The following is a 20,467-nucleotide window of genomic DNA, read 5'->3' on the forward strand; positions in this document are numbered from 1 at the left end:
ATAAGTCCATTCTTAAAAGAAACACAAAAGGCCCAAGAAATATTCAACTTCAAGACTAACAGACAATTTAAACAAATTTATACAAATTTCACCAATTTTATGTTACTCTATCAAAGTGGCAAAATTTAAAAGACCAGTCTCCAGTGACGTGAATGTTGTATGCAATAGACAAGGCCATATACTGATGATGACAGTAACAAACAGGACAACCTTTCTTGAAGGCCACTTGGCCAATACAAAACAAAGCCATTTAAAATGTTCAAACCCTTTGAATATTTCACCATAAGAAATCTATAATCAGGATATAAGCAACTTCACAAAAGTATAACAAAAATGTTCATTTCTTTTCTTTACAATAAAAACTTGAAGGCAACTTAAATGCCCAACTATAGATTATTAACTATTTTGCAGCCATTAAAATGATGTTTATACTTATATTTAATAACATGGAAATATTCATATTATGTTTTTAAGTTAGAAAGGGCAGATTAGAGGGTTATAGTATGATCCCAGTTTGGAAAATAAATTTCATGTGTGTAAACAGAGATGTACCGAAAAACTGCTGGGAGGATAGCTCTGAAAGATGAGATTAGTGGTATTTTGACTTCTGCGTGTTATATTTTTCTGCATTACTAGAAATGAACATGTTTTAGTTTTATGATAAAAAATAAATATATTCCCATTTTGAAAATATAAAAGGTGTTAAAAGCAAGAAACAACATGACTAATATATCTGCCAACATGCACAGCCCAGGAATGCCTTTAAATATAAAAATGAGAGAGCGCTCCAAAAATAGAGCTACATTTTCCTAATCCATTTCCCATCATAATAAAATACCTGAAATGGCTTATAATTGTTTTTTAACTAAGGAGGGGAGAGAAATTCTCATGTACTTGGCTTCATATGTGAATGATACTTTAAATGTAAAATTGTAAGATGACAGCAATAATAAAGTGATTAAAATATCCTATAAAAATGATGTTTTATCCTTTAAATAACACACATTTTCTATTAGGGTTCAGAAGGGGATCTTCATGAAGAAAACTAGGAGAGGTCCTGAGGAGAATCAGAATGAGGCTGAATTTTTACACAAGTGTGAGAAGTGACACCCGCTTAGGCAGCGGCCCACTGCTCACGGGCCCCCATGTGGCAGTGGCTTTGCACCTGCAAAGGGAGGGTGCCCCTCGGAGGCCACTGAGAAGGAGCAGCAAGTGGACTGCGAAAAAGGAAAGAAATGGTGCTATTGTTTGTTGGATATAATCACACTCATCATGATTTCTTTTTCTTCTTGTTTGTCGAAATAAAAGTCGGGTGAAGGGGAAATGCATCTTAAGACTTAGCTGCATGTAATTCTCAAGTCTGAATAACACCACCATTCAGGAAACAACAAATCCACTGCATCCTCTGCTAGAAAAAGATTTTTTAATAATCAAGTAATGACAGTAACTGAAGTTACCATGCCATTTTACCACTTGAAATCAGGGCAGTTTTTTTTCTTTCATTTTTTTTAACCTGCTGTAAGGATTTGACTCTTTCAGAGGATTTTTAAGTATTTCTTTTCAGCCACTTATACTCTCTCAAACATGTTCTTCTCCCCACTCCTCCAAATCTAGTCCATTTTTTTTTAAATTTCTTTGTTTTGCTTGTGATGTGTGTTATTTGCCTCTGAATTGTTTCTGTGTTATCAGCTCCAGAATGACAGGACTGGCTCCCTGCCTGCTTGCCTCAGGGATGGTAGAGCAAACATAGTACTGAGTGATGACACCTCAAAGTGACCTAGTGGTGTCCAATTTTAAAATTTAATGACATTATTAAAGCAAACGTGTGGAGGTTAGAGAAAAAAAGCCACAGCTGATAATAAAAAGTAACGGAAAATTAAACTGAGAATGTAAAATGCTTGATGAACCTTTCTTAAATGTAGTAAATACCAGAACCTCTCTCTTTGGCCATTGGCTAATGAGGCTCCAGTGTAATGTGGGACTCTGTCTTCTACTACATGGAAAGGGTCAGTTAGTTACTGAAGACCAGAAATGCCTTAAGATGGCTCTTTCTGGTGCTGAAGACCTCGAAGACAGTTTTACAGAAAAGCCCAAGTATATACTTCAACTTTAACGTTCATCACCCATCTTGACCAGCCAGCTCCAGGCACAGCAAAGAAGCTGTGAGGTTCTTTTCTAGCTCCATCTACTACACCTTTCAGAAGTTTTCCCCTGCTCATGAAGTCCCTGAGCATCTCTTGACCTGACTCAGTCTACACTCAGCCCCTGCTAGGTGACACGTAGAAAGATCTGGATAAACTCATTCATACTGGGATAGTCATCAAAGTAAGTACAATTACACCTGAGATCCTCATTCAATTCTAACGACGCCCTGAGAGGTCTACCTTCATCCACTTTTTACGGATGAGAAACAGACTGCGAATAAGTTAAGCAATGTGCCTTGTCTGTGGTCACACGTGCTAGTAGGGGTAGACTTTAATTAACCGCCACCCCCACTTTAAATCCACCATTATTTCTACAACACCTCTCTGCATCTCATGGAATGAATATATATGACATCTGCCAAAGAGTATGTATATTTTAATAGAAAACAAACCCTGGGTTCAGTGAAATGAATCTCCAAACAGTGGAAGTTCAGGCAGTAACCATGGTCTACGGTAGGACTTTTTTTTTTCAATACAGGGAACTTCCCGATGACCCTTAAACCACAACACACAGATTGCGATCCATTGCCCAGTCACAAGTTTAATTCCCATTTTGCTTTGCACTTAGGCACTTCTGACTTCTAACTTCAGACATCTTTGCTCTAGATTAGTTCTTACAGCCTGAAAATTGCAAATCTTGCTCAGAAACTGGACTGATTTTTGCTAACCATGATACTTTTTGGGATAACAATCTCTCTTGCAGCTTTAACAAATGAAGAAAAGTCAGTGAAACAAACAGCCTGGAAAACCATTCGTTCCCTTTGCTTCTCTCTGTCTTCGTAGATGGGCTTCATCTTCCCTGCATACAATAATCCAACAGCTCTCCTCATATATCAGGTGTCCTTTTTCAGTCTCACCTGCCTTGTCAAATACAAAAAATTCTACGTAAAGCAGTATTTCCAACATTATCTTCTCACTACCTATGTGGACATGGATTTGTAACTTATCCCATTTACAAAGTAGTAGATTTGCAAACCTAATTTCAGGGCCTAGAATAGTGTCTGGCTCATTGTAGAAGGCCATGTACCACTGCTGAATAAATGCATAAACTACTTCATTCTGTCCACCCAGCATCTTCACATTAGTCTTTCTCCCTTCTCCACTTGTACCTTAAGCACTTCAGATGCAAGGAAAGCGTGGAGCTGCTTTGTAAATCTAACTAACAAGCTCTCTGAAGAAGAAACAGATGTGTATAGGTCAGCAAGATATATGCCTGATATGAGAACGGATCTTCTCTTCCAATACAAATACTATAGCCTTCCCGTTGTCCATAAAGACACAGATGCCATAGACAAGCCCTCTGCCTAAAGATATTCAAAGAAATTTCGAGATTACACAGGAATTTTACACTGGTCATCAGGGCCACGATCCACATCCTCTCCTCACAATCCCAAAGTAGGCCCACCGCAGACCCTTAAGAAAGTGCAGTCATGCAGTCACCGAGTTATGGAATTTTCCTAGGAATAATAAGCAGAGCCCCTGCACCTCTCCTTAAGGAACACGTGATCTTTAGCACACCAACCTGAAGGATAATAAGGCAGCTTAGGCCAGTCTCTTGCTAGAAAATGAAAACAATAACCTCTCTTTGGAATGCAGCGACGTGTGCTCAAGGTGTTCAACATGGTGAGTTGACATTCACTACACAACACTAATTACAAAGATGCCAAAGCTGCTCTGCACCATGAGGTTCAGTGACTTGTCCAGGGTTGTACAAATGATGCTCGGCACCACCATCACCTGACTCAGTCATTAATCCATAACGTTCTGCTGGCTCCTTGCCTCACCCAATTTGCTCTACCTACAGCGAAAAGAGCTTGACTTTCACCTACAAAATCAGCCCAACTGAGGGACTAGACCTAGACCAGTTTCCTTCTTACAGAATATTCAAACTGTATTTTACAGATGACAAAACTGAGGCCCACAGAAGCTCAGCGCAATGTCTAAGGTCAAGGAGTTCTAGAAATCTAGTGTCCAGACTTCCAGTCCAGTATGACCAAGGACGAAGGGGGGGTGTTCTATTTAAAATATTAATCTTATGCTAATAAGTGGAGGAATGCAAATCTGTACATATAAACATGGTAATTTTTAATATAACATAAAAGTGAAAAGCATAAGAGAGAGGACTGAGAACCAAGACTGGATGGAAATACACCAAAATGTTAACAATGGCTATGTCCAGATGGAAGTATGATGGATGATTTTTAACTTTTTTCTCAATATTTGTATTTTCCAAATTTTTTGCAATAACCCTTACTAGTTTTATAATATAAAAAAGAGAGAGAATAAATATTATAGAATATTCAGCTCCGCTTACATTAGAAGTCATCTGCATTGAAAGAGACTCATGGAGAGGTAGGTAGAGCAGAAAAAAATGATAGGAACTTAAGACAACATACTTACCCACCAACTGCGGGAGAGAAGAAGCCTCCCTGTCCAGCATGATGGATCCTTTCTCCATACATGTCCTCAGCTCAAATAAGCTATGAAGGGACAAGGTGGCCACGTGGGGCTTGCTCCATCTCTCCCCACCCTGTTCCACTTTTTCTTCAAACTTAATCCACCTAGAAACATGAGATTAGTGAAGAACCATTAAAAGTGTTCTCATCACCTCTGGAAATAGCAACACCAACCCCCCAGATCCACCCCCACCAGCACTTCCAAAATGTCTCCTTTTGTGGAGTCTTAAAAGCTTATTCTATCATTAACTGCATTACCTTTATAAATACACCAAACAGACTCACTAGACCGCTCCTCCCCCTGACGTTAGAGAGAAAGAAAACAAACCAAAAGGAGCCAACGCCTCCTTGGTTTTATATCTGTCTATATGTAACCACGAAATCCTTAAGAATGACTACTGAACCAAATTTTTCAAATAATGTAGGAAAAATATGCATTTCAAATTCTCCATGTGGGTAGAGCCTACAGTGTGTAAAACAACCACCACTGTGAGAATTCTGTTGTGATTTCACAAGGCACGTTTATATAAGGTAAAATATCAGCATGAATCGATGCTGATCTTAAATATTTGAAAGTATGGTGCGTGAAGTGGTCAGACAAATGAAATTCCCCTTTCATGCTTCAAGAGTGCCAGCATGTGTTGCTGTATCTTACTTTAATACATCTCTCTCAGTTGACACATGTTCCCCTCTCATTGAGATGCTAATAGCTTTACCCCTCATGTTTGGCTCCACATGTGTTTAAAAATACACAAGCTCAGGGAACAATGCATCTACTCTGATAACAACAGATCTCTTATTAACCTTAGTAATGGAACAAAAAACCCTCTCTTACAGTTTCTTCTTTCTAAGATTTGTAGACGTTTTGATAACTTAGCAATATATAGGAATGAAAAAAGTTTAATGGAAATGAGAGCGAAACACATTTGACAGTCTGTATCCCACATATTATACATACTGACTCTTCCTACACTGGTAAAGGAAAACAAGAAAGCATTATCATTTTTCTATTCATCAGGACCCAAAGAAAAATGCTGCTTTCTATCACTTCAAACCTCTGAAAGATACTGAACAAGAGGGGGTTAAAAATTGTTTTCCTACATTCTTCATGCAAAGGTTTAATGATTGAAAAATGTTTTCCTAGAAAAAGCTAAACACTCACCCAACTCATTAAAGATGAGAACAAAGGGCAGAGATCAGAGGAAGCTCTACATAAGGTATTATTTATAGACCGCTCACCACCCCCAGAGGAAGAAAAGAACACATTAGTAGAACCATGAGTGAAAATAGATCAACAGATCAGCCACAATGTCAAAGAAAATTCAGAATTTTAATCAAGCCCAACACTCATGTGATTCATAAGTACATGAGCCATATCCCAAAACTCCCTCTTCCCTCTCCCGGCCAGGAAACTTCCACGCTTCAATGGCAACCTTAGCCCCAGCTTCACCCTCCACTTTAAGACCCTCCTCCTTTCCCCTGTATCCCAAAAAATGTAGGGAGTAGAGATTTTTACATGTTTTCCTCACATTAAAAAGCCAACACCAAAGAAGTTCTAAAACTTCAGAACTGGACCTTGTTTATTCTACAAAAGTGGTTGTGAAACATTCTGAGAGAAAGACCTTTAATATTCTTGTGTGTGTGTGTGTGTGTGTGTGTGTGTGTGTGTGTGTGTGTGTGTGTGTGTGAATTAGTAGTTCTTCACCTTGGTTGGTATTAGGACCACAGAAATAGAAGGAAGTGAGAGAAAAATGACAACTTTATATTACATTCTTATAGAATTCCATGGATTTGCCAAAACAATAAGAGGTAATTGGGTTATTTTGAGAGTAATCATTTTATGGAGTATATTACATTGGCTAACTTTAGGCATATTATCTTTTCAGGCTTACTCACAGAACCTCTAACCATGTTGACTGGGAGCTAGTATATGAATCATATTTACATCTGATGTTACAGTTTTTTGCTCAAGATGAGACTCTAGAAGATTCCATAGTATATGAAACCTAGTCAGGGTTACATATAATTATGTTATTGATAAAGAGTATAGTGACCTTGTTTTTATTCCTAGGAGTATTCTTATTAGCTGAGGGATAGAATCTTTAGTCACAGAATTTAAGTCCAAGATGAATGACAAGGGCCAGCTAGAAACTCAGTAAATGGGAGTGTTCTATACATACAGCCTTCACTTCCCTCTTCTCTTTCCTAAATGATAACCAGTTGCCCTTCTATCAGTCACCATCAATCTGTATGGCCAAATCCATTTTGTAAAAGAAAACTAAGCCTCACTTACATACAGTATGTGACAGTAGCTCTTCTCTGCTATCATCTTCAACTGTCCAAACAATATAAGTTTAATAAAATGTTCTTTAAGAAAAAAAGGAACAAAACCATTGCATTCTTCTGTGACCAATCTCCTCTCCACAGTTTATCTTAAATATGACTTTGAACAAGTTTTAAAAGTACCTTTAGAAATAATAAATCCCAACTAGCTTGGATTTAGAGAATAGTATTACTCACCCTCCTGGATTATACCAGCCAAGATTAGGTCAAGCTTTAACCATAATGGAATGGGAATGTAGTCTCAAAAAGCCAGTTCCTTAGAATCTACATTCCTAAGAGACAAGTATTGTCTCATAGTTCAGTTTAAGCATCTATTTCACTTTGAGTTCAGTAAATATTGTATGTTTAGATGATGTCATATCATAGTATAGCTAATTGCACAAGGTAACTCTGGGATAATGACTATTAAATTACTTTAAAATACATTGCTCTAATTGTTCAAGGAACTGACTGTACTTCCAATATACACTTTTACTCAGAAAGTAATGATTTGCCCACTTAAATAGATTGTTTGCAGGTAGTTTCATTCCAGAAACTACACATGCTATGTCTATCCTCCTCACATATCAAGGACAAATTTGGAAAAAACTGAAAACGACTCAGTTCAAATCAGAACCCATTAAAGAAAAGGCTAAGGCAAAGGTACCAAAGTTCAGGCTACTGGAGTGTCAATGAATTTGTAAAGGTGCTTTAGAACCATGTAATTACATTTTTTAAAAAAAGACATTTTTACTGTAAAATGTACTAAAAGCTACTATCTACCCTTCATAATAACTATGAATAACCATGTATTTGCAATAAGTTTCCTACTTTTCCTTTTGTCTCAGTACTTGACATGTTATAAGAAAATTAATTTCAGAAGCTGGTTTTTTAAATGCTGGCAATTACAAAACTGTTGTAACCTTGAAGGAAGAGTTTATTAGGTGAAGTTTATTTATTCCAAGGTCTTTGAAGAATAATGATAAAGTACACTGCAGTTTAACCCACTCTGAGTGACTGCCAACCAAACAGCATTTCACTCATTTGTTGAAGAAATAGAAAGTCCACTGGGAAACACTGAATTTTGCAACTTTCCAATCATATGATTAAATATACTTAAGAAAAGAAAAGACCTCTAACTTTAAAACATGCCAGTTTTACAGTGGAAAATAGACATGACCTTTGTCTTGGAATATAATCCAACTACGTAAAGCTATTTTAAAGCAATAATAAATTTCTTGCTAACTAGTAAGTGCCTCATCGCACATAAAAGAAGCCAACGCTAGTGTGCATCTGGGATAAATGATGTTTTTAAGGAGAATTCTTAAATATCTAGATCAACTGTGAAAGTTATTGCAAAACAGTGTAGTAAGCACATATAATTACATAGATGATTAAATTCCTTATTCTTCACTTTTTCTTACAGAAAAAGTAAACTTGGTCTAAAATGGAATTTTCCAGAGCCATCCAGTAGAGGAGAGATAGAGGGGTCAGGGTAGATTGGGAACAGAGAGGGCCCTATGCAAAGCCCCAGGGTAAGTACATGTGGCTGTGTTTGATGGCCAGGCCCCGAAGTCATGTTCTCCAGAGGGAGGCAGGGTCACTCGTGCTGTCCCACTAGAACTGAAACATCAGTACCCTTTTCCTTTGTTGGCTTGTTGGGTTTATTGAAACTTGTGATGTCTTTCCTTTTTACCCAGGTTTGGCCGTAAAATTTGAATCGCAGGGAAGAGGGGAAGTGATCTTTAACATATATTCTTATAACAGTGATAAATTCCAACATGGCCCACACGAATATTCGCTGAGGGAAAACTGAAAGCCAATAACCATGTTTACAGACATCACTGACTCAAAGGAATACAAGCGTTTGGAGTGGCAGTGATAGCCCTTCTTCCTGGCTTTGGGCCAACACCAAAGCTGGACCATGACTTATTCTTCTACCAGTCTTCTTCATGAATCCATTAGCTAACGCCTAGCCATCTAGAAATTGTTAATGAGAAGCATAGGCTCGTTCACTAATACCAAATATTCCATTATAACTACTGCTACACCACTGAATGTCAGTATTCCAATGACCTAACACTGAGGATACTCCTTTGAAAAAGAATATTCTCTGCATTCCACTGATTATATACATTTCTCAGGTCTGATCATTCTACCCTTGGGAGAGTCCGTGAAAATTCAAAGTTCTGACTTTCAGGAAAGGGAACAGCAGGGAAAAGATGTGAAAAAAGAGGGTGGTGGAATTGACTTCAAACTTCATGTAAATAAAGATTTCCCTTGTTTATAGTTTTACATGACTACTGTGCTTTGTGAGACTTCAATGGGGATATTTTTCCTACCACTGAAAGCATTTTCCTTATTTTTTAAGACACACAGCTAACCTGAACTTCCTGAAGTAAGACTAAAACTGCAGTAATGCTGAGACTCAATGTATGATATTCTTGGTCAAAATCAAATCATTAGTCAACTGAAAAAACTATAGAACGTGAAAAGGGAGAGTACTAAAGAGGGTACTATTGTGTTCTATGGGGTGTAGGCTCACAGTAGAAACTACACTGAGCTTGAGAAGTCTGGCAGGCTAGTTCTCTATGGAATAAAATAGTCCATTTAATTGGCGTTTTCACAAAAAGCAAATAATTCTCCATTTTATGTTAGCCAAAAGAATATTCATGCTGCATTTTCATATGTAAAATGAGCTCCTTCTAAGCACTAAACTTTTATTAGTCTGGTAGGTTTGAGAGCTTTTCATGGGGAAAAAAAGCCCTATCAGGTCTGGAAACTGGACATCATAAATGGCAGTCAGAAATTACTGCAAAAAACATTCAGAAGCAGAGTTACGTTGCAGGAAGTAAAAATCACTGTCAATCTGAATCATTTCTGGAGGCACAACCACCTCCAAACTTTCCAACAGAATTTAGGTAGAACAGTAAACTAGGAATCAAGGTTCTATTTCTCTATTCTTTCATTCTATAAGCACGTATTTCTCGATTGTGGACTGTGTGCCAGGTAGTTGTAGACACTAGGAATATAGTGGTGAACAAAACAACCAAAAATTCCTCCCCTCATGGAGCTTTAATTTTATTGGAAAGAGACAATAACAAGATATGTTAATATGCTAACTGCTGATAAGTGCCAAAGACAAATAGAATGGAGGATGAGGGATAAGAAGGTTTGGGGAAAGTTTCTATTTCAGACAGGACAGTCACTGAGAAGGTCATATTTGAAAAAAGACCTGAAGGAGGTGAGGAAATGAGCCAGGGAGATGACTGTGGAGTACAGCAGGGATAGCATTTCAAGCGCAAACCGCATTTGAACAGCAAGTACAAAGGCTCTGACACAGGAGTATGACCAGGCCAGTGAGGCTTGAGCAGAGTAAACCGGGGGAGAGAAGTAAGAGATGAGGTCAGAGATCATAGTGTATAGTTCATGAGGGAGGCAAGGGCAGGTTCAGGGAGATGGACTAATTAGGAAGCATTTGCAGTAATCTAGATGAGAAAGGATGGAGGCTTGGACCAGGGTTGTGGCAGCACTGAATGTGAGATATGGTGAGATTCTGAATATCTGAATAACATTGAGGGTAAACTAAATAGGATGTGCCAGTGGGTCAAGTAAGGGGTGTAGAGAAAGACAGGAGTCAAGGAAGACTCCAATCTTTCTGGATTGAGCAACTAAAAAAATGGAGTTGTTCATTGTGGCGGGTAACTCTGTAGGAGGAGATCTGCGGTAGGTAGGTGAGAAGCTCAGTTTCTGACATGTTACTTCGAGATGCCTACTACCCAACCAAATATTTGTTTTCAGTCAAACAAGGCAAGAAGTCTGGGCTAGAGATCTAAACACAGATGGCATCAGCATATTGATGAATTAGTTGGAAACATCAAACAAAGGTCCTCTCTTGGGCTTTATCAATGGTGCACTGGGTAACTTGGGTTTGTCATTGAGCTGTCCATTAGTCAGAAAGAGATGGATTATCACCGAACTCCAGCTTTGATCACGTAATATTTCTAAGAAAGTATTATATTTAGAACAGCAGATTCTAAGGCAATGAGTTCTCAACTAATCACGCTCAGCAAATGTTACTGAGCACCTATTACTACCAAGCGCTGCAAAGCACTGGGAATACAGTAATGAAAGACAGACATGGTGGTCTCTCCCTCTAGACAAATTAGTGTAATGAGGGAGACAAAATGAAAACAATACTATCACATATATGATTAATTAATTAATAGTAATTGTGGCAAATCCTATATGAGAAGTTATAGAAGGTAGACTATTTGTGAGTATGTTTCTTCCTGGACAACTTCCCCCGATACATGGTGTACTCCCACCGTACTTCCTCTCCAGCTGTACATACAGTCTCTCAGGGACCAATGACATCACCAAAATGACACATATGTTCCTAAGGAAATAGTAAGTCTTTAAAGATGGTAAAGTATGCATGACCATCTTAACCTTTAAGAACCTTAAATGAAAATACTATGTCCATCTCATTCAATGTTGAACTACCTATACAATGAGCTGTGATCTCTTCACATTTCTGGGACCAGGGGTCACATAAAATAAAGTGTAGTCTGCATTTGGCTGAAAGAGAAAACAGAATGCTACACCTGAATTCTACTCTATATAGTTACTCACACAGAATTTTAAGATGAAAATAAGAATCAAAGGAACTCTTCTAGTCGCAGCTGACTACACAATTATACGCACAGGGATGGAACTTTAGAGCTATAAAATACGCATGATGTTAGAGAGGATGCAACCCAGTATGACCCTCATTTGATAGTATAGAAAACACAAGCTCAGGAAGACTACATGACTATATAACTTGCCCAAAGTTAAACAGCTAGTTAGCAGCAAAGCCAAGACTAAACCAAAATCTCCCCAACACTTAACTCATGCTGCACCAGTATAATTCTCACTCTGTTTTTTTTCTATTAGAAAGAAGGAAAAGAAAGAATGAAATGGAGATACTGGTACAAGTTTTCACTTTGAGAGCCTTCTTTCGGAGAATGTTTTATGAACTGAAAGTATACTTTATGAAGGACTAGGTTATTGGTGCTGAGAGGGGAATAAGAGACAATTACTATATCATGGAAAGTGGCCCCAAAAGAATAAAGAGTGAAGAGCTTCAAGTGGCAGCCTCACAGATGGAGGAGCAGAAATGAGTTATTGCCCACTTTTGTATTCCCAGTACCTAAAACAGTGCCTGATGTGTACTATGCATTCAGAACATAGTTGTTGAATTTAACTGATCTGAATTAAATGACTATAAAAGGCGTATGTTAACATTATTTTGTTTGTGAAAGTCAAATGCATTGAATCCCCATATAATGATGACAATGAGAGACCAATAACTGTATTATATCAACGTCTTTATGGTACAGAATTTTTATATTTTATAGAAGATTTAGTGTGGCATATATAACTAAATATACATGCAGAAAGACAGAAAGAAAAGCTCTTATTGTGAGATTAATGAAACTTCAGATATTTGTGCAGTGCTTAACAATTTACAAAGCATTTCCATGTATATACCTGTATGTATGTATATAAATATCCATGATATAATTCGATATCTAGTAGAACCTTATATTTACATATTATATATCTTATATCACATACATATATATTATATGTAATAGACATTATTATCCACTATTTGTTGATGATGAAATCAAAGTTCTGAGAAACTGTTATGTAGCCGGCAGGTGACAAAAGTCTGAAATAGAACTCAGGTCTCTAACACTTCCAATTCAAGTGAACCTTCTACTCGCTTTCACTGGATGTTTAAAAGATGACAGGTTTTCACCTGGAATAACGGCAAGTTTGTGTGTAACAGTCATTGTCTTTGCAACCTCCCTCCTAACAGGGAATGGGTAATATAAGTCAGACATGGTTTCACAAGATACTTTGGCATGTGGAGACCGTGAACACATATCACTAGGCTATCATGTTTAGGTGCTGGAGTTTCTCTCTTTTAAATATTTTACTATTGAATAGCATACAAACGGAGATTTACTTCTAATTCCTTATAAAGGTTAAAATTATAACAATGCAGATCAATGACTTTAGCAGTGAAATAAAGGGTGTCCTGCATCCATGTCAATGTCAAAGTCGAAAAAGAATCCTTTTACTCTTTAACCCAGCCAACCTCATGCTCATCAATCATCTGGGCTAGAGAAAGGAGCTCACAGACAAGAATCCTGCCCTGCCCTTGTTTCCCCACGTCAGTCCTACACAGTCAGCTATGGCTCACCTCGCTGTCTCCTTCCACTCCATCTCCTGTCCATCCACGGCCAGCAGCTCATCCAGTTCCGTGAAGAGCTGAGGGGGTGCTGGACTGTCATCCTCCTCGCCCAAGATGAATCGGATGCGTTCTGCGGCAGGAGAGACTGCAGAAGTGAAAATACTGTGGTTAAACATTGGCTGGACAACCCTGAGGAAAGTGTAACTCCGAGCTCTTCCTCCGTCCCCAAAGCTGATGGGCTTCCCTTCCACATTTTCAGTGGACATCTTCCTTGCTGAGCCTTCCTTGTCCCCAATCTAAAGACAAACAGGAATCCAAGGCCTTCTCTAGTCCTTTAGTTCTGAACTGTGTCTCAGCTCTCCACCACTCTCCAGAAGGACAGCGCTCCAGTTCTGTGTGGCGACTGGCAAAGAACCTTTAGCCCTCTGATGAGCTCAGGTCCAACCACATGACCTTCCCTCCTTCCCCACTGATGACCCACCCAAAAGTATAAGACAGAAACCAGCTTGAGCCAATCACTTTTTCTACAACAGTGGGAGGGGGCAACAGAGCACCCCAATGCTGGGTTTCCCCCCAGGCCCCCGCCTCCCAGCCACCCTCCCTCTGTCCAATGCCCAAAGCAGCCCACGCCCTCGCAGGTTCCTCACTGCCCATAACTGCCTAACTGCAAAGCTGATGAAGGAATATTTAACAAGATGGAGCCTCTTCTTTACATAAGGGCAGTACCCAAAAATGTTTAGTCACACTTCAGTGCACTTGAAAAACAAGCCCAAGTAAAATATTGTACACACGAGGGGAAAAAAAGTTTCCAACACACTCAAGCACATAATTGAATGCCCTACTAGCTCCTTTTGACCCCATCTCCTAAAAATCATGTAATGAAAAATTAACTAGAATTTCCCCCAGGTTGTGGGCTATTTTCTCTTTCTTTAAAAAAAATGGAAAGCATTTGGAAACTGATGGCTATATTACAAAACTAAGGCCCACAGATACTCCTTATAATCCCTGGGTAAAACCAAGAATACACATGTAACTGCAGTCCGAGTACACAGATTTATTCATATGCAGAACTTTGTAGAAAAAACAAAAAACTTCCTACCATCTGAAAACCACTATAATCAGGACAGAATAAAATTCTGTAGATGAAAATATATTTACTACAAATAAACCCATGAAAAAATATTCAACCTACCTAGTAATCAATACTAACTATTAAAATAAAATATATGTTTTACCTATAAAAATGGCAAAAACTGGGCTTCCCTGGTGGCGCAGTGGTTGAGAGTCCGCCTGCCGATGCAGGGGACACGGGTTTGCGCCCCGGTCCAGGAAGATCCCACGTGCCGCGGAGCGGCTGGGCCCGTGAGCCATGGCCGCTGAGCCTGCGCGTCCGGAGCCTGTGCTCCGCAAAGGGAGAGGCCACAACAGTGAGAGGCCTGCGTACCGCAAAACAACAACAACAACAAAAATGGCAAAAACTTTAAAGAATGATCACCTCAATGTTGGCAAGGGTTTAGGACACATGTACCAGCACCTTCCAATTTATGTCGCTGGTAGGAGCCTAAATGCGAACATCTCTCTGAAAAGGTATGGAAATGTTTTTAAAGTGTATCTATCCTGTGAGTCAGCAATTCTACCACTAGCAAGATGTTCATTCTAAACACATAACAGTTGTAATCACAAAGTCTTAACTACAGAGGTGACCACTACAGCATAGTTTATAATTGAGAGAAACAGAAAAAGCTTAAATGTCCAAAAAAGGAGGATTGGTTAAATAAACTATATTACAACCATTCAATCAAATACCACACAGTCATAAAACATGAAGATGAGATTATTGTTTTTTGACATATATATCATATAATATTAATTGAAAAAAATAAAATTACAAAATCATATGCATAAAGCAATCCCATTTTGGTAAAGAAAAAATTACACATATATCCATAAAAGAGTCTGGAAATGGGAGAGCCCTCATTTTGCATGGTTCTAATGAGTGTGAATTTCAGCTACCACAGTTTGGTTAAAGAACACTAGTCCCCCAACAACACAGTTCAAATTTCAGCTGGATGGTAAATTAACTGTGAGTAATTGCATAAAACACAATTACTGTATTTTATGTACTGTATTTTACGTATATGTACATAACATATATGCATCATGATCGTGACCAATCATAGTGCTCCTTTCGAAGCCTGCCAGTGATTGGTCACTACACATTTGTTATCCAGTTCATGCACAGACAGCAAAGTGTGTAGCTGTGCTGCCTTCTTGTCTTCCAATGATAAATTCATATGACATGAATAATCAAAAGAGGGAGCTAGCCAACAAAGATGAAAGTACAGCACAGAAACAAAAAGTACTAACACTGGAAGTGAAATCTATGTCAAATACGAATGGAGTTACAGAAGACCTAGCTGATTATGGGAATGTAGATAATGCTGCCATTCCCCATTTGAGAGACTCTAGATGTACAGTCAGAGGAACTTAGTGAAGGCGAACTCATTAACATCAATAGTAAGGCAAGTGGTTGTAACAGGATGCTAACAATGTCCCAGAGGGAGTGATGCTGGCAAAAATCTTTCATGTTACAGGAACCCTCAGAGACATTCCCTAACACAGAAAGCGCAAACGATAAAATGTTGGAAGCTGATCCAGACTTAGAGAGAAGAATGACAATTGCTCTGGGCATAGAAAAGATGCTCACTCCATTTCATGAATTGTACTGTAGGAAAAAGGCAAACTACTTCCGATAAGATTTTACAAAGAAATCAACCACTTTAATCTCAATGTTTCTAATGTTTTAAATTAGCAAATACTAAATAAATAACTAGTTTTACTTTTTTTTTCACTTCCCTATACCTTTATAGCCAACAGTAAGAGAGATTTTAATGATTTGGCAAATTTTTTTAAAGGTCAAAGAACAATAATAACTCTTCCCATTGATCATTAGGATTGTTTTGTATAATTTCAGCTTGCATAGTCATTTTTATGGTCCTGCGCTACAGTGTAAAGCAAGGACTGCCTGTATACATACCTTTTAAATGTTATGCAGTTTGTTTCTAGGACTTCTATTTTCTTCCTTTCACTTTCCTATCAATTTTAAAACGTGCACAACTCATTCATGCATTCATTCAGCAATATTTATTGAGTACTGTCTATGTTCTAAATAGGCTCTGCTTCAGGCTTTGAAGATAAAGCAAAGAACCTGACAAAAAGGTCCCTATTCTTATTAAGTTTAAATGCTAGGAGGGAAAACAAACATTAACTAATTAATTAATTACTTAAGTGAATAAATAAATTAGTACATAAACCAATAAACAAGAAAAATATCTGCAAACTGTTTTGTGTTCGCAGAACATTAAAAGAAGGTAACCGAATACATATTAATATAAGATACAATATGTTTTACTTTTGTAATTAGAAAAAAAGCTTTGAAATTTCTTAAATCTCTGGGAGAAAAAAATCTAAAGTTCCAGGACTTTTGTGTAAAAACATTTGCAATGCCTTTCCAACCAAGAAATGGGATGTGGGCTTCCCTTGTGGCGCAGTGGTTGAGAGTCCGCCTACCGAGGCAGGGGACACGGGTTCGTGCCCCGGTCCGGGAGGATCCCACATGCCGCGGAGCAGCTGGGCCCGTGAGCCATGGCCGCTGAGCCTGTACGTCCGGAGCCTGTGCTCCGCAACAGGAGAGGCCACAACGGTGAGAGGCCCACATACCAAAAAAAAAAAGAAATGGGATGTGTAACTATTTTAGAAGATCAGAGAGGGCATGAAAGAAATGATATGAGGGTAAGAAATGACTGGCAGAATTTAGAATCTGGACACTACTCCTAACAAGTAGAGTGTTCACACTACTAGAAATGTAGTTATTCAGCAGAGTGGTTCTGAAACTGACAGTCACAAATTTAACTGACTTTTCATCAACATTCAACATCAAAGATCCCTGAGATAGAATTAGCTTTTAGAAGGGAAAAGTCTATGTTTAGAGAATCAACTTTTTGTCGCTTTCTAAAAGATATGATGTGGGTTTGTCCCCATCTCTAACAGAGAAGAATACATGTCTCTCCTGCTTAAAGAACAGATTCTCCTGCACAGACGCTACACACATCTTTGCTGAGCTCTAATCCACAGAGCATTACTCTGTGGTCTGGTGCTCTCAAGTTAGGGAAATACAACTCACTGCTTATCAGACAGCAACTCAGCTGTGACTTCTGTAAAGTGGAATGGAAGAAGGATGTAACGTTGTTACCTCCAGGTCTTCCTCTCCAGGTCCCATATCTAAGCACCTTTCATAAGTTGTCTTATTTATTAAATACAGTCTCTGAGCAACCAATGTAACAATCCCTTTGGGATAAAATTCCAAAATTGTGTATCAAAAATGAGCTTTCTACTCTAGTTTCTTTGCTCAGTTGCTCCCCTAATCAGAAGGAAGCTTCCCCAGGAATCAGAAATAAGAGGTCACAGCAATTGTATTGTCAATATCAACATGTGGGAGGGGCATCCTCTATGGCCAGCAAATACCCTCCCCAATTTCTAACACCATTCTTAACACAAAGATATGCAGAGTGAGAGTCTACCCAATGAAGTACATCAGGAATTCGTTTTTTTCCATAACTTTTGATCAGATCAAGAAATGAGCTAGGGCTTCCCTGGTGGCGCAGTGGTTGAGAGTCTGCCTGCCGATGCAGGGGACACGGGTTCGTGCACTGGTCCGGGAGGATCCCACGTGCCACAGGGCTGGGCCCGTGAGCCATGGACGCTGGGCCTGCGCGTCCGGAGCCTGTGCTCCACAACAGGAGAGGCCATAACAGTGAGAGGCCCGCGTACCACAAAAAAAAAAAAAAAAAAAAAAAGAAATGAGCTAAATACAAGACACAGTATTACATTGAGACTCTGGAGCCAAACTGGGTTTGAATCCAAACTCTGCTGCTTATTTGCTGTGTGATCTGAGAAAAGCTAGTTAACCTCTCTGTGTTTTAAGTTCCCCACCTGAAAAATGGGATAATGATGATCACCATAGTAGCTAAAATACAAGGTTTAAGTTCATTAGAAAATTGTTGACCCTTACTAGCAAAACCTGCCTAACTTCTAAGAAAGAAAGCTCTCACAGATATTAGCCTTGACAACCCTTATAGATTGAAAATATATAAGGTAAGAAAGAAAATAGCCAAAAGTTCTGCATGTTTTACTTCAGTGAATTAAGTGGCTTCAGTAATGAGAACACAAAGGTGTGTGTTTTAGGAAACAGCCAATGAAAGAACAAGGGGAAAATAAAGAAACCCCTTCCACCTCACTTTAATACTGGGGGAGGGGGGGCAGGTGGGGGGCAAAAACATCAGAAAATCAACTTGCTTTACGGATGAATAGATTATGATTCTAAGTAATACCTAATCTAGTTTCATCATAAAAGAGAACCTGGAGAAAATAATGAGACAGGGTGACAGAGAGGAAAGAAAGGAGAGAGAGAAACTCTCAAATTCATCCAATCACCTTTGTCAGAACAGAAGGCCCCTAGATCAAAGTGAAGTTTTAATGTCTCTAATCTGCCTTGATTTTTTTCCTTTTTTATTCTGCCCTCTGGTTAAAATGTGTTTTGGCTTTTTTGAGTAGCTCTAGAATTTCCTGGAGGGTCCTATATCAACATGGTTTCTCTGACCCAGGTCCAACTGTTGGCTGACCACGTGATGGTCTGCAGGGCTTGGGGACACCCAGTGCTCCCAAACCCCCATTGCCAACAAGAAGAAAGCAAATGTAGGGCAGGGATGCTGTCCACACTTACTGCTGCCACCAGCTACTGCAGCAGACATCACTTCCACACCCGCACTCTATCTCCTGTGGAGCTTGAACTTGGCCTCTGCACTTGCCTCTCATGTAATTCTGGCCTCAATCTGTGCATTCAACCTTTTCTCCCACAGTAACCCAGAAGTGTCTTGTGACGAAATATACCTGCTCATTTTCAGATCTGTTCCTTTTTCCAGTCTAGAATATTCTTTTCTTTCCTCTCTAACTGATTCAATTTCTAAGGCCCAGATGGAGAGTCTATCTTTTCCAATAATCTATACTAACCATTCCCAGAGACATGAATCTCTCCTTTATTCAAACCATAACAACACTTTATGTCTGAATTACTCATTTAGGCACTAACAAATATACAGCTTGCTCATTAGTCCCTAAACTTTTGTAGATGCACCTTCTCTCTCCAACTAGGTCACCAAGGCCCTGAAAGACAGGGTCTGTATTTTATGCACCCTCCTTAAAGACCAACACAGTAGTGTGCACCTAACAGTCACTTTGAGTATTAATGAATTAGACATGACTAAATAAAACTTGGACATTTTCAAATACACAAACTCACAACCGCTTGCTTGCAAAAAGCAGCTTACATTAAGAACTCTGAAATGGAAAATAAGTTTGGAAAACTGTCCTTATTCTACTCTTCCCCTTAATCCATCTTTGCATGAGCTGCACCAAAATATAGTCGCCATTCCCTGTACAGAAAGTCACAAATAAAAGAATGAATATTTCCGGTGAGCTATTTTCCTCTGCTAGATGCAATCTCCTCCTACCCTGAGAGACCACAACATTTAATGTGCACATCTATTAAGACATTTAATGTCCACTGCTTGGTGTGTTATTCATTGCTGTACTTTGTCTTTGCAGCTTTTCATGCCTTACCTAAACTGCTCTTGGCACCTATCTTGGGCACAGTGAAGTTATACAAAAGAGAATGGATGGAAAAATGAGTAAAAGAATGAATGAAACAATGAATAATATATATTCTGCCCCAGTTCCTCACAAGCTATCGTTCTATGCTTCTATCCTCTACCTCTTTTTAAGCACAACTAGGAAAATGACATGATGTAACAAAATGAAAGCCCTGGAGGCTTAGCAATATTTGAAGTATAGTTCCTACACTCTCATTTGATAACTTAATTAATATTTATTAGTTTTTATTGCATGCAATACACTATGGTATTTGTTGAAATGACACAAAATGTTTTTTAAGATAAGATCTCTGTCCTCAAGGAACTTAAAGCTGGAAGATAACACATAATAATGGGAAAAAAATGCTATCAATAAAAATGTAACACTCAATAACTAACATTTTTGAATTGTTACACTGTACTAGGCATTGTGTTTAGTACTTTCCATTTACATAATTTATTTTACACAAGCCTGTGAAATATCCTCTACTATTATTCTCTTGTATTACTCTCACATTACAGATAGGGAAA

General features: G+C 38.6%; 1 protein-coding gene and 1 long non-coding RNA gene across 9 annotated transcripts in view; one reads left to right on the top strand and one right to left on the bottom strand.

The window, feature by feature from the left end:
- LOC125964348 (uncharacterized) overlaps positions 1-20,467 on the top strand; it is a 725,473-nt gene that overhangs the window by 449,746 nt on the left and 255,260 nt on the right. The gene's annotated exons all lie outside the window — the stretch shown is intronic.
- SLC4A4 (solute carrier family 4 member 4) overlaps positions 1-20,467 on the bottom strand; it is a 351,509-nt gene that overhangs the window by 198,489 nt on the left and 132,553 nt on the right. For all 8 annotated transcript variants that reach the window (XR_007477305.1, XM_033412501.2, XM_049709597.1 and 5 more), the window contains exons 4-5: positions 13,239-13,374; positions 4,605-4,765 (exon numbers count right to left, since the gene is read on the bottom strand). Coding sequence is in view for 7 of the 8 variants with exons in the window: in XM_033412501.2 (XP_033268392.1) it covers positions 4,605-4,765; positions 13,239-13,374 (297 nt within the window). In the remaining variant the exon portion in view is untranslated. The remainder of the gene's footprint in view (positions 1-4,604; positions 4,766-13,238; positions 13,375-20,467) is intronic.

This window comes from Orcinus orca, chromosome 4 (genome assembly GCF_937001465.1).
Source record: "Orcinus orca chromosome 4, mOrcOrc1.1, whole genome shotgun sequence".
NCBI lineage: Eukaryota > Metazoa > Chordata > Mammalia > Artiodactyla > Delphinidae > Orcinus > Orcinus orca.